Source organism: Bubalus bubalis, chromosome 16 (assembly GCF_019923935.1).
Source record: "Bubalus bubalis isolate 160015118507 breed Murrah chromosome 16, NDDB_SH_1, whole genome shotgun sequence".
Lineage (NCBI taxonomy): Eukaryota > Metazoa > Chordata > Mammalia > Artiodactyla > Bovidae > Bubalus > Bubalus bubalis.
Window position 1 is genome coordinate 50,709,782 of NC_059172.1, and position 13,846 is coordinate 50,723,627.

Genomic DNA, 13,846 nt, shown 5'->3' on the forward strand with positions numbered 1-13,846 from the left:
GTCTACTGCCAAGAGCCATTCATTCTGGCATGAGTGGATCAGCTGGGCTCCACAGGCTTCTAAGAAGAGTCTGGCTCAGGTTCTGAGGCTTAAGGCCAATCCACCACCTTACCCTGAGCCAATCCACCACCTTACCCTGACTCAAGCTGGGAAGGAGCCCCACGATCTTGTGCCCACAAGGAAGCCTTGGCAGGAGCATGAGGGCTCAGAAGCAGAGGCTTCGGGGTTCATATTTCTTCCAGCAGGTGCCAGAAGAGGTAGGGGGAGCTCCACACGGCTGTGCTGCAAGACAGACCGCATGTGGGCTCCTCAGACATGGAAACCCTGTCTAGAAGGTACGGGCCTGAGGACTCACCCGTGTGGGGCTGCCCTCTGATGCAGACCATTCAGCCTGTAGGACAGCAGGTGGCGGCCAGTAATGGTGGACTTGCTCCAGTTTGGGTCATCTCTGGGCCATCTGATCGCTCCATCTCAGAAGGCTTGGTCACCTTGGCAAGACCAGCTCAGAGTGTCCAGACAAGTCCTTCCTTCCACTCTGGAAGTGCTCAGAGGTTGTACTGGCCTCTACTGGTCCTGGGATGTGGGAGGACCAAAGGCTTTGCTGGCTAGTGCAGTGATGTGGACTCCATGCACTGGTGTTCAAGGTCAGCCACTGGCCATGGGTGGTCTCTAGGTGCAGGCCTGAGGAGCTCAGGATTGCCCTCATCCCCACTCTCCTGAATCAAACTCCCTGATGATCTCAGGGCCACTCCTTGTCTGTACCCCTTGTCTGGCTCAAAGCACTGGATGGGTCACCTCCCAATTAGGACCCTGGGCCAGGAGTGAGCTGTGTGACCTTAAGATGGTCCCTTCCCCTTTTGGGGTCTCTCTTTTCCCACAGGAACAACAAAAATGCTGCATAAGATCAGTGGTTTTAAAACTTTTTCAAGGACCCCTTGTCAAGTGAATCTTATGTGAAGCCAGGTTAAAATGATGCTGCTGTGAATAAGGTTGGCGGGGGGCAGGGGCAGACCTCTGTGTAGTTGGCTTTCCTTTACCCACAGCCCACCCAGTGGCCACTGTCAGGAGGTTGCTCTCAGTCTCAGGAGACTGCCAGGGTCTGGAATACAAGTTTAGAGGCCACTAGGTTACAGGTCCTCCAGTCATGATGTTCTGGGCTTTTGTAATAGTCTCAAGCCTTTGGAGCCTAGCAATTCGTGGATTCAAATGCTCTCCTGAGTCGGAAGGAGGCGCTGTGCAATGCGCCACAGCCCTGGCTGGCTGGTTGGTGATACTGCCCCCCAGGGAAAGCCACTTTCTGAGGCCTCTGGCCAAGGGCCTGCCGGCAGTCACGGCAGAGGAAAAGGTGCCATGGCCCCCAGAGCCATAGCTGCCACCAGGGGAGCCTGAGGCCTGCGGCCCGGCCTGGTCCCTACTTCACCTGAAGGCCCCCTTCCTGCAGAAGCCGAGGGCCTGGGGGGCAGAGCTCAGGGCTTAGGGTTCTTGATGCTGCTTTCCCTTAAGTTCCCCCCCACCCCACCTCCCACGGGGTGCCGGTCCCTCACCCAGAAATACAGCTTGGCAACTACAGTCACACAGACCGGCTGCAGAGTCCTGCCTGGTTCAGAGGAAGACACTGACCTTGGGAGTTTCATTGGTTCTGAAGATTCCCTTGTCTGTCCCAGGGGTCTCTTTGGCCTGGTCTTTCCAGAAGTCTTGTCTCTTCCTCCACTTACTCATCTACACTTCCTCCACTCCCACTCCAGAGCCCTCTCCCTTGGTCCCAGTCACCAAGGGAAGAACTCCATCCTGTCCAAGTATTCAGTCAGCGGATCAGAGTACATGGAACCAGGGTACCTTGAACCAGCAGACTGCATGCTCTGGATGCCGAGAATGAAACCCCAGAGCTGGACTTTCTGTCCCCACCAGTCAGGGACAGGCTGGAGACTTCCTGCTGCTTCCTGTGTCCTTGGGTAAAGACTTCTCATGCACTGGGTAGAAATGATGTCTGTTTCTAGAGCCCAGACACCAGGCAGGCAGCCACCCATCAATCTTGGTCTTGTAGATCCACCCACAGTGCCTCCTGAATCCCTCTCAGGATTGCTGCAACCTGGCAAAGCAATTCTCCAGGGACACGTTAGGTGGGTAAGGTCACTTTATTCAAGGGTCTCTGCCACAAGCCCCCCATTTCTGAACCTGTCAGATTGGGCTTGGGGAGAAGTTTCTGCATGCCTTTCCTTCTGGTTTCTTTCTTGCTCCATAGCTTCTTGAGATCTGGCTTCCTCGGCGGCATCTGGGGAAGGACTGGTGACCCTGGGGTGCTGGCCCAAGGCAGGGAGGGCTGGCAGCTGGCAAAGGGCCAGGGAGTGGCCAGCCCCGCAGCCCACATGGAGTCCCAAGGAGGAACGCAGGCCCGGCACGGGCTTCGGGGCCCAGACATCAGCTTCGGTGCCGTCCCCGCACATGCCATGCTCGTTCCAGCCCCAGGAGTGACACACACCACCTGAGACAGGGAGAGAGAGAAACGACTGTTGTAGCTGTGGTCCTGGGGAACAGGCCCAAAACACTCCCCCTGGGGGTGCGGTACCCCCGAGGACCCCAGGCTACACCTGAGGAAACCAAAGCTCAGCCACGCCTGGAGGCCTGCCCGCCCTCCCGGCTTCCTCCCCTGCTCCCCGAGGCTGCTTTACTTCACTCCCACCCACCCTCCACCTTCCTGCCTCAAACCTGGCTCTCCCCCGTGGCCCCTCCCTTTCCCTCCCCCTACAGGCACCTCTTTCTCACACACACACACACACACACTCCTAGACCTGCCAATTCTGCCTCTGAAAGTCTCTCCAATCCTTCCCCATCCCTCCATCTCTCCTGATCCCAACCCCATTTTCCCTCATCTGGGTCACTTCAACAGCCAACTAACCAGGCTGCTCACCGTCCACTCTGATCTTCAAGGAGCATCAGGATAATCTCTGACAACGGCAGATCTAACCAGGTCACTCCCCCGCTTCAACCCTTCACTGACTTACCACCTCCCTTAAAGCCCTTTTCTGGCCAGTGAGGCAGAGTGGTCTGGCTCTGGACCAGCCTGCGGGGCTCCCCTTTCACACTCTCCCCCACCCCATTGCATGCCAGAACCCCTGCTTCCTTCAGCTCCTAAAACATGCCCTGTGGGGCTGACCTTTCTCTCCAAGTCCCGGCTTTGCTGGGCTTTACATCCCCCTCATCCTTCAGATTCTGTTTAGATCATGCTCAGAGGCCGGATTCCCCAGCACCCAGTCACCCTGGATTCCTGTCATTGCCCTTGTACTTTTCCCTGTGGGGAAAGATGGTCTGGGTGGTGATGGGTTTATTCTCCACTCCTCACAAGACTGTCTGCCCTACAGTGAGGGAGGAACACGAATGTTCTGTTCACGGCCCTATCTCAGTTGTGGCTCAACAAGGTTCACTGAATTGATCAACAATTAAAGAACTCAGACTCCTACAGCCAATCTCTGAGCCAGCATTTGAGCGCATGTCTCTCTGACAGCCCATGAGGCTCCCACCCCATCACAGCACCTCTTCCTAGGTTTTGGACCCTTTCCTGGAGTCTAACTAAACTCGCTCACATTTTTCTGTGGTTGTTAAAAAAAAATTTTTTTTTTCTGGATATAAAAGTAATACATCTTCGTGGTAAAAGCGAGGGGGGTGTGTAAAGAAAAATATGGATAGGTGTAAAGAAAAGCAGACTCCTAGAATCTTGCCCACTACAATGAATATTTTAACTATTTTATTTTACTTTTTTTGGCTCCACAACACAGCATGTGGGATCTTAACTCCCCGACCAGGAATTGACCCATGCCTCCTGCATCTTAACCACTGGACCGCCAGTGAATAGTCCCGCTACGAATATTTTTAATCTCTCTTTCAAATCTTCAATTTGTGAAACCTGTAAATATTTGTGTACATATCATCTTGCTTTCCTGCCTTAATAACATAAACATTTCTCCATAGAATTACAGATTATTCAAAAAGTAAATTAAAATAAATTGTTTGAAATTTTGAAAACACTCTATGCAGAAAAGTACAAATAATTTAACAGAAAGACATGTTCCCCTATCAGATTTAGAACATAAGTTAACATTTTACCATATTTGTTTCAACCTTTAAAAAAAATAAATCAATTATAAAGATACCATTTAAGACCCACCTCTCATCCTTGGCCCTCCTTCCAGGAAGTAACCACTATTTGAAGTTGGTGTACATTGCCTGCATGCTTGTTTTATATTTTTCTGCATATATGTGTCCTTAAATACTATGTAATATTTTTAGTTTGTTTTAAAGATTTACACAAGTAGTGTCACTCAAATATATCTTTTGTTGTAACTTGCTCTTTATACCATTGTTTTTGAAATCTATCTGAGCTGATAGTTACAGATTTAATTCATTTATTTCAACTGTGCATAGTATTTTATTACGCATAAATCATATTTTACTCACCCATTTCCCTTCTGATGGACAGTTCTTTAATGATGATCATTGCTGCTATTTTATTACACAAGATATAATTTACAACAATCCTATTACTGTTGTTGCTACTATAAACAGCACTGCAGTGTGGAACACGTGTCCTTATACAAATTGGTGTTTGTGCACACTGATCCCTAGAAGTGTGAGTGTGGTGGAATCACACGTTTACATTTACCAGGTATGGCCAAGGGCTTCCCAGGTGGCTCAGTGGTAAAGTATCCACCTGCCAATGCAGGAGCCACTGGAGACATGGGCTTGATCCTTGGGTCGGGAAGATCCCCTGGAGGAGGAAATGGCAACCCACTACAGTGTTCTTGTCAGGATAATCCCATAGACAGAGGAGCCTGGTGGGCTACAGTCCGTGGGGGTGACAAAGAGTCAGACAGGACTGAACACACACGCAGGTACGGCCAGACCGCTCTTCACCGCGGCTGCAGCCTCGTCATTTACAGTCCCATCAGCAGTGGGTATGAACTTGTTTCCTTCTATCTTTGCCGTTACATTCTTTCGATTCTTATGAAATACATGTAATTATTTTGCAATTTTGACTACTAGTGAGATGAAGCATCTCTGTATACTACCCCTAAATTGCTTCTCCTATGTATTGTGTGTTTACATTCTTTCATTCTTTGCCTGTTATTGGTTGCTTGCTTTTTCTTTCTTCCTAATTTGTAAGTGTTCTTTGTGTATTCTTTTGTTTACATAATCCTTTGTTATAAGCATCGTGTCTTCTCCCAGAAGCCTGTGGTGTCTCTTCACTTTGTTTATGGTGTCTTTTGTTATAAAGATTATTTAAAATGACTGCCTAGTTATGCCCATTACGGAGATTAAATAGTTTCCTTAACCTGCATTTTATTATCAGGTTGTTTCTAATTTTTCATTATTTTGTATAACATGTCTATGAACATGTTTTGTGCATGAATCTTTGCCTACATTTCTAATTATTTTCTCAAATTAAGATTCTTAGAATGGGAATTTCTGGTCAAATGGCGTGGACATTTTTGAGATTCCTGAGTATCGCTTTGAGTACTGCCAGAATACTTTTCACAAAGGCCACTCGAATATAACTACAGCAATCTGTGCGAATCTCTATAGCACTCCAGTATTGTCAGTGGTTATTCATTATTATAATATTTAAAAATCCTTTCTAATTTGAAGGCAAAGATTATTATTTTTTTTATTATCATTATTTTTATTGTACTTTTCTCATTCCCACTGAAACTGAAAAATAATTCTTATTTTTCTCAGATATCTGTATTTCCTCTTTTGTGTACTGTCTGCTTTACAGGTTTTCCCTGTTTTGCACAGAAAAGTTTAAGTGTTCAGACCCAAAAGCCAGATGGCCTAGGTTCAAAATCCCAACTCCTCCATTTATTACCTGTGACCCTGGGCAAGTTACTTAGCTTCTCTGAGCCTCAGTCTCCTCATCTGTTAAATGGGGATAATAATAGTATCTTTTTAATAAAGTTTATACATACTTATTCATTTACACTGTTTCCACTGTTTACCCATCTATTTGCCATGAAGTGATGGGACCAGATGCCATGATCTTAGTTTTCTGAATGTTGAGCTTTAAGCCAACCTTTTTACTCTCTTCTTTCACTTTCATCAGGAGGCTTTTTAGTTCCTCTTCACTTTCTGCCAGGGCTTCCCTGGTGGCTCAGACAGTAAAGCATCTGCCTGCAATGTGAGAGATCCAGGTTTGATTGCTGGGTCACAAAGATCCCCTGGAGAAGGAAATAGCAATCCAATCCAGCACTCTTGCCTGGAAAATCCCATGGGTGGAGGAGCCTGATTGATAGGCTACAGTCCATGGGGTCGCAAAGAGTTGGACATGACTGAGCGAATGCACTTCACTTCACTTTCTGCCATAAGCGTGGTGTCATCTGCATATCTGAGGTTATTGATATTTCTCCCAGCAGTCTTGATTCCAGCTTGTGCTTCTTCCAGCCCAGTGTTTCTCATGATGTACTCTGCATATAAGTTAAATAAGCAGGGTGACAATATACAGCCTTGACGTACTCCTTTTCCTATTTGGAACCAGTCTGTTGTTCCATGTCCAGTTCTTACTGTTGCTTCCTGACCTGCATACAGGTTTCTCAAAAGACAGGTCAGATGGTCTGGTATTCCCATCTCTTTCAGAATTTTCCACAGTTTATAGTGATCCATACAGTCAAAGGCTTTGGCATAGTCAATAAAGCAGAAATAGATGTTTTTCTGGAACTCTTGTCAGACTTTATTTTTTGGGGCTCCGAAATCACTGCAGATGGTGATTGCACCCATGAAATTAAAAGACGCTTATTCCTTGGAAGGAAAGTTATGACCACCCTAGATAGCATATTAAAAAGCAGAGACATTACTTTACCAACAAAGGTCTGTCTAGTCAAGGCTATGGTTTTTCCTTTGGTCATGTATGGATGTGAGAGTTGGACTGTGAAGAAAGCTGAGCGCCGAAGAATTGATGCTTTTGAACTGTGGTGTTGGAGAAGACTCTTGAGAGTCCCTTGGACTGCAAGGAGATCCAACCAGTCCATTCTGAAGGAGATCAGCCCTGGGATTTCTTTGGAAGGAATGATGCTGAAGCTGAAACTCCAGTACTTTGGCCACCTCATGTGAAGAGTTGACTCATTGGAAAAGACCCTGATGCTGGGAGGGATTGGGGGCAGGAGGAGAAGGGGACGACAGAGGATGAGATGGCTGGATGGCATCACTGACTCAATGGACGTGAGTCTGAGTAAACTCCGGGAGTTGGTGATGGACAGGGAGGCCTGGTGTGCTGTGGTTCACGGGGTTGCAAAGAGTCAGACACGACTGAGCAACTGAACTGAACTGATTCATTTACAAGGATTAAACGAATAAGTATATATATAAAATACATAGTATCGCAGTCCACCCTTATGTGCAGGGGACACTTTTCAAGACCCTCAGTGAATGCCTGAAACCATGGATGGTACCAAATCCTGTACTGGTTCTTCCTATAATAATGGGCATGTAGCATGTACTGCATGGATGGGCTGGATAAAGGGCTGATTTACATCCTGGGCAGGATGGAGCAGGACAGAGCAAGTTTTCATTACACTACTCGGAATGGCATGTAATTCAAAATTTGGGAGTTGTTTACTGCTGGAATTTTCCATTTAATATTGACTGACCATGGTTGACAGTGGGTAACTGAAACCACAGAAAGCAAAATTGTGGCTGAGGGGCACTACTGCACTAAATAAATGCTTGCCATTATTGTTCTCAAGAGCCTTACTAAGATTATTTTAAGAGTATTAATTCTGTGCATATGTGGCATAAATAATTTTTCCTCAGTTTTATTTAAAATTTTGCTTTGGGTGTTTTGATGTAAAACATAAATTTTGTGGTTCTACATAGCACAATTTCTTGCTCTTTTATCTAATCATTTCTTCCATTGCTGTAAGAATTGGAAGCCCATCCCCGTCCAGATCAGAAAACACTTTTTTTTTTTTTTCAATGATCTGAGTTTGTAATTATCTTTACATTTCACTCATTAGCCACTGAAAAATCTGTTTTGTGGATCACTCTTTCACAGAGGGAGCCTGGCTGGCCTGGGATTACCCTTCTCCTTCCTTTTCCCTGGGAGGGAGGTAGTCATTAGCCAAAAGCCTGGGCTTGGGGAAACACAGATGTCTGCCTGTTTGGCCCGTGAGTGAGGAAATGCACACAGAGAGGATGAGCCCCAGGCCACAAGTCCTGCAGTTCAGCAGGCGCTTCAGCCAGGCCGATCTGAGGCACAAGGTGGACAGTGGGACAGGCTTGGGACCTGCGGGCTTCATTCGGCACCTGCTGCGGGCTTCGCGCCCGGCCCTGGTGAGCGGCACCAGCTGACGGTCAGCAGGAATGGGGGTGGGAGGAAGGCAGCGCTGACCTAGCAGCAGGACATGGCACAATGGGCAGCTGGCAGGCCCCTCTCCTCCTGCCAAAGGAAACGCTCTGAGGAAGCCACGCGCAGGGCTGGGGTAGCCCACTGGGTTGAGAAGCCTGGCACAGGCTCAGATATAGCTTCTTCCAGCCCTCCCAAAGAGGCTGGTGTGAGGGTAGGTGCTTTATATTCTTTATCTCACTTTATTCCAACAATCCTGTAGGGCAGTCATGCTTCAAAGATTATTCTCATTTTAGAGATTATGAAACTGAGGCTCTAAAACCCAGGAGGTGTGGCTCCAGAATCTATGCCAAACTCTCCACATTCTATATCAGAGCTTGCCGAATTTATTCCGTAAAGACAGACAGGAAATACTTCAGGTTCAACAGTCTCATACGGTCTCTGTTGCATATTCTTATTCTTTATTACAAGACTTTAAAAATCATTCTTAGCTTGCGAGGCCATACAAAACAGGCCATGAATTAGATCTGGCCCGTGGCTTGGAACCCAGCAGCCCCTGGTAAATATATAACACATACTATGGATGACTGTGGACTATGCTACGCTTGCCCTGGTTCTCACACCACCACACAGCCGTGTGACAACGGCATGTCTGTCCCCACCTCCCTCACGGGGCTCCTAGGAGGAGGCCCACATGTGCTGATGCACATTAATGCCCTGGTACCCTGCCTGACACATGCTGACAGCTCACGCCCACATGAGAAGGAGGAAAGGCAAGGAAGGCCATGCGGGTGGGAAATCCTCCCCACAGATGGGGCGCTGAGGGTGGAATGACAAGTCAGGGGTTCCCCAACACTGCAAAGAAACCTCCTGTAGAAAAAGAGCAGGCTGCTGAACTTGGAGAGTGAAAGATGGGCTGCCCTGTAATAGAAGGGCTCACCCAAGACGTGTTTAAGTTCTGAGCTCCTCCAGCATTTTAGAAGATGTTTCACACACACATCCACCTCCCACCCTCACCGACGGCCACCTATTCAGGGGCACAGTGAAGATGGGAGGGCCCTCTGGACTCAGCAAGGTGCTACTGTTCTCATGTAGAGGTGGGAGCCCATGACAAGTCTCCTCCTAAGCTAACTGGCATACAGGACACCCAGTTTTCAAAACAAGTGCATTCACAATGACTCCTGGAGTTACACAGGGATCTCTGCATTGTGTCTGGCACTCGCCAGGCTCTCGAAGACACTGAGATCCCACCTGATTGACCCAGAGCTGCTCCACTGGACCTGGGACACCTGTCTGAGCCTTAGGTCTCAATTGCTTCAGTCGTGTCCAACTCTTTGTGACCCTATGGACCAACCATAGCCTGTCAGGCTCCTCTGTCCATGGGATTCTCCAGGCAAGAATACTGGAGTGGGTTGCCATGCCCTCCTCCTGGGGATCTTCCCAACCCAGGGATCGAACCCCTGCAACTCCTGCATTCCAGGTGGATTCTTTACCACTGAGTCACTGGGGAAGCTCCGAGCCTTGGGTAGAGAGCTCATAGATACAGAAGGATTTCTCAACCTCTAGAGTTCAGTGCCCTGCCTGCAGGGCTCAGTGGAGCTGATTCAGGCTGTGACAAGTGACAAAGCTTAGGGCTCACCACACTTGCATTAGCCTAAAAGCCCTGCAGGCAGCAGAATCTTGGGGTGGGACGGTCCCTGGCACAGGTTGGACACAGCACCTCAATCTGTTCAGGTCTGTGGCACCTGCCTGAGCTCCTTGGCAACCTGGGTCCTCACAGGGCCTTATGGTGCTGGGACTGCAGCCCAGCGCTAGGAAGGGGGCAGCTTTTCTGTGGGAGCGTACTTGACTAGAAGAGGCAAGCACCTGAGCATGTGTGGCAGAAACCCTTGGTTGTCCCTGAACCACAGAATGGAGGCTACATTTCCCAACTTCTTGTACAGCGGAGCGTGGCCAATGAGTTGTTCATTGTTCAGTTGCTAAGTCGTGTCCGACTCTTTGCTACCCCATGGCTTCCCTGTCCTTCACTGTCTCCTGGAGTTTGCTCAACTCATGTCCATTGAGTCAGTGATGCCATCCAACCATCTCACCCTCTGTTGTCCCCTTCTCCTCCTTCCCTCAATCTTTCCCAGCATCAGGGTCTTTTCTAAGGAGTCAGTTCTTCACATCAGGTGACCAAAGTATTGTAGCTCTGGCTTCAGCATCAGTATTGGAGCTTCAGCTTCCAATGAATATTCAGGGTTGATTTCCTTTAGGATTGACTGGCTTGAACTCCTTACTGTCCAAGGGACTCTCAAGAGTCTTCTCCAGCGCCACAGTTCAAAAGCATCAATTTGTTGGTGCTCAGCCTTCTTGATGGTCCAACTCTCACATCATACATGACTACTGGAAAAACCATAGCATTGTTGATATAGGCCTTTGTCAGCAAAGTGATGCCTCTGCTTTCTAAAATGCTGTCTAGGTTGGTCATAGCTTTCCTCTCAAGGAGCAAGTATCTTTTAATTTTATTTGCAGTCACTGTTTAATTCGAAGTTACCGTTCACAGTGATTTGGGAGCCCAAGAAAATAAAATCTGCCACTGTTTCCACTTTTTCCCATCTATTTGCCATGAATTGATGGGACTGGATGCCATGATCTTAGTTTTTTGAAGCAAGCTGAAATGTTCTATATTAAAGAACTCTTCTTCAAAGACAGGTGGCATGTGCCCCTTGCCCCTTTCTTCTTTGTCCCTTCCTCCATCCTGTCACTGGAAATGTGGATATGATGGCTGGAGCTCTAGCTGCCTCCTCTGACCATGAAGATGAGGGCTACAACCTAGGGATGGTGTTTCTCAGTTTCATATAAATGTTACCTTAATTCTCACAGCAACCCTCTGACATGTTCTTGCCTCCATTTTATAGATGAGGTAACTAAGCTCAGAGAGGTAAAAGAACTTGCCCATGGTCACGTGGCCATTCTAGCCAGGACTAGAATCCAGGACTCCTGAGTCTCAGGGTCCTTCAGTAGGTCTGAAATGATAATAAAGTCACTGAATACTTAGTGTACGCCAGGCCCTGTGATAAACACTTTATGTGTATTAATTCACTGAATCCCCACAGCAAGCCTGTGAGATACAACCTAACACACCTGGTGAGAAGTGGACCTGAATTCCAACCCAGGCAGCAGGACTCCAGAATCTCTTCTGTCAATATGTCATCCTCTCTAGCAACAGCCCTGCTCCTCAGGCAATGAAGAAAGGTTCAAAGTCATGGCCCAACTGGACAGGGACAAGGTCAGTGATGGGAGGCAAGAGCTGTAGCAGGTGAGAGGAGGAGCACCCTATAGAAGAGCAGGATCCTCCCCGAGCCCTCATGAGCACTGGGGATGAGGCCGCGGCAGCTGCAGAAGACCCTGCTTCCTTCCGCCACCGCCCACCCCGCCACATCTTGGGGATGGGGGAAGAGGAGGGAGAGACGGTGCCACCAATGGTGCACCTTGTCTGCTGACTCTCAGAGGCCACACGTGGACCTTGGGCCTCAGGCAGAGCTGCTCTTCTGCAACACCAGGCAGAGACAGAGACAGAGAGAGAGAGAGAGACAGGAGGGGTGAGGTCTGAGCACCTCACAGAGAGGAAAGCTCTGGATTCAGGAAGGTGGTAGATGTCAGTGTGCATGGAGCTGGCCTCAGGGCCGGGCAAGTTTCAGAGAAATGTCTGAGTGTCCAGTCGCCCAAGTTCATGGGTATCTCACCATTTGGGCCGTAACTGATGGTCCCTAGGTCCTGCTGTGAGCAAGGAATTCAGGCTTCCTGATGTGTTTGGGGTCCAGGTGGCAACCTCAGGACAGAAAGATGAGATTCAGGGCCAGAGTCTCTCTTGCCTGGACAATTACAACAGCTGGTTTCTGGGTGGGGGAAGTCAGGCTGAAACACAGTGTGGACTAGGTCCTCTTGTGGACAATTTCCTGTCTCCCCACCATCTACAAGGGACCTCTTAACTGACTCTGACGGCAGCCTGTCCCTCCTGGCTGCATCAGCGCTCTTTCCTCTGTTCCAGCCCCACAGGCTTGCCACTACTCCCTGAGTTCACCCAGATCTTTCACACAGTCATGATTCTGCTCAGATGAGTCCATTTATTTCATTGTGTGGACACCTGTACTGGACACAAGACCTTGAAGAGGAAAATTCAGTTTCTGCCCTGGAGCTCCCAGGCCATTAGGGTATACAACCATGTGCGTGCATGCTCAGCCGCTTCCGTCACATCTGACTGTGTGTGACTCCGTGGACTATAGCCTTTGAGGATCCCCTGTCCATGGAATTCTCCAGGCAAGAATACTGCAGAGGGTTGCCATTTCCTTCTCCAGGGAATCTTTCTGGCTCAGGATTGAACCTGAGTCTCTTACGTCTCCTGCATTGACAGGCAGGTTCTTTACCGCTAGTACCACCATGCTGCTGCTGCTAAGTCACGTCAGTCATGTCCGGCTCTGTGCGACCCCATGGGTAGCAGCCCAGCAGGCTCCTCTGGCCACAGGATTCTCTAGGCAAGAATCCTGGAGTGGGATGCCATTTCCTCCTCTGGTGCCGCCATGGGGAAAGACAATTATAGGGACCAATGGCATGTACAAGGGGGCTGGCACGACAGTGTCTACTGTGGTATTGTTCGTAATTGTGAAAGATTTTAAGGGAAACCTCAAAATACCCATCAACAAAGGAATATGCAAAGAAACTATGATTTGACCCTACCATTTGAACCATATATGGGTCAAGTATATTGAGTAATATTGAATAATATTATGAATTATTTTAATAATTGAATAATATTAATATCAAGTAATATTGATAATATTATGAATTATTTATAATTGAATAATATTATGAATAATATCAAGTAATATTGAATAATATTATGAATAATATTGAATAATTGTATGTCTTGAATAATACACAGCTATTTAAAATAATGAGGTAGCACTCTGTGGCATGACATGGGACAATATCTCGGATATTTTTAAGAGAAGATAGGATACAGAACAATATAGAGGGATTATGACTTAATTTATGCAAAGCCACTATATATTTCTGTATGTATAGATTCTGAAGAATGCATCCCAAACTGAGAACACACAGTCTCTGAGGAAGAGAGGGAGACACGGGGGAAGGATGACTGATATTTTCTCTGTTGTGTGTTCATATATTTTAAAAACCAATAATATAGGATGATGATAAAAAAAAGCAACAGTATTTCTAAGGGACAGAGGTAGCATAGAGGGGAGAATTATATGCTCTGTTGTGGACACGAGGCAGGTGTCACTGAAAGTTCCAGGAATTAATTTTGAGCTGGGTTTTGAAGGATGAATAAGAGTTCACCCATCTTAAGTAGAAGGTACTCACTGAGATTTGCCTACTTGGAGCGACCTTCACTGATCTTGCTGGCATCTTTTTGGCTGCAGGAGTATATTTTGGCCCAGTGTAGGGCTGGGTCCTCCTGCGCTGTTGGAAGGCTGTTAATCTCACTTCCGCTGAGTTCTTAAGGTGCCCAGA

The 13,846-nt window shown here is 47.7% G+C and overlaps 1 protein-coding gene across 2 annotated transcripts in view; it reads right to left on the reverse strand.

The window, feature by feature from the left end:
* Positions 1-2,116: 2,116 nt before the first annotated feature.
* Positions 2,117-13,846, reverse strand: part of SERGEF (secretion regulating guanine nucleotide exchange factor) — a 219,467-nt gene continuing 207,737 nt past the window's right edge. For both annotated transcript variants that reach the window (XM_025266726.3, XM_025266725.3), the window contains one exon: positions 2,117-2,482. In XM_025266726.3, the coding sequence (XP_025122511.3) occupies positions 2,136-2,482 (347 nt within the window). In that variant the 3' untranslated portion in view covers positions 2,117-2,135. The remainder of the gene's footprint in view (positions 2,483-13,846) is intronic.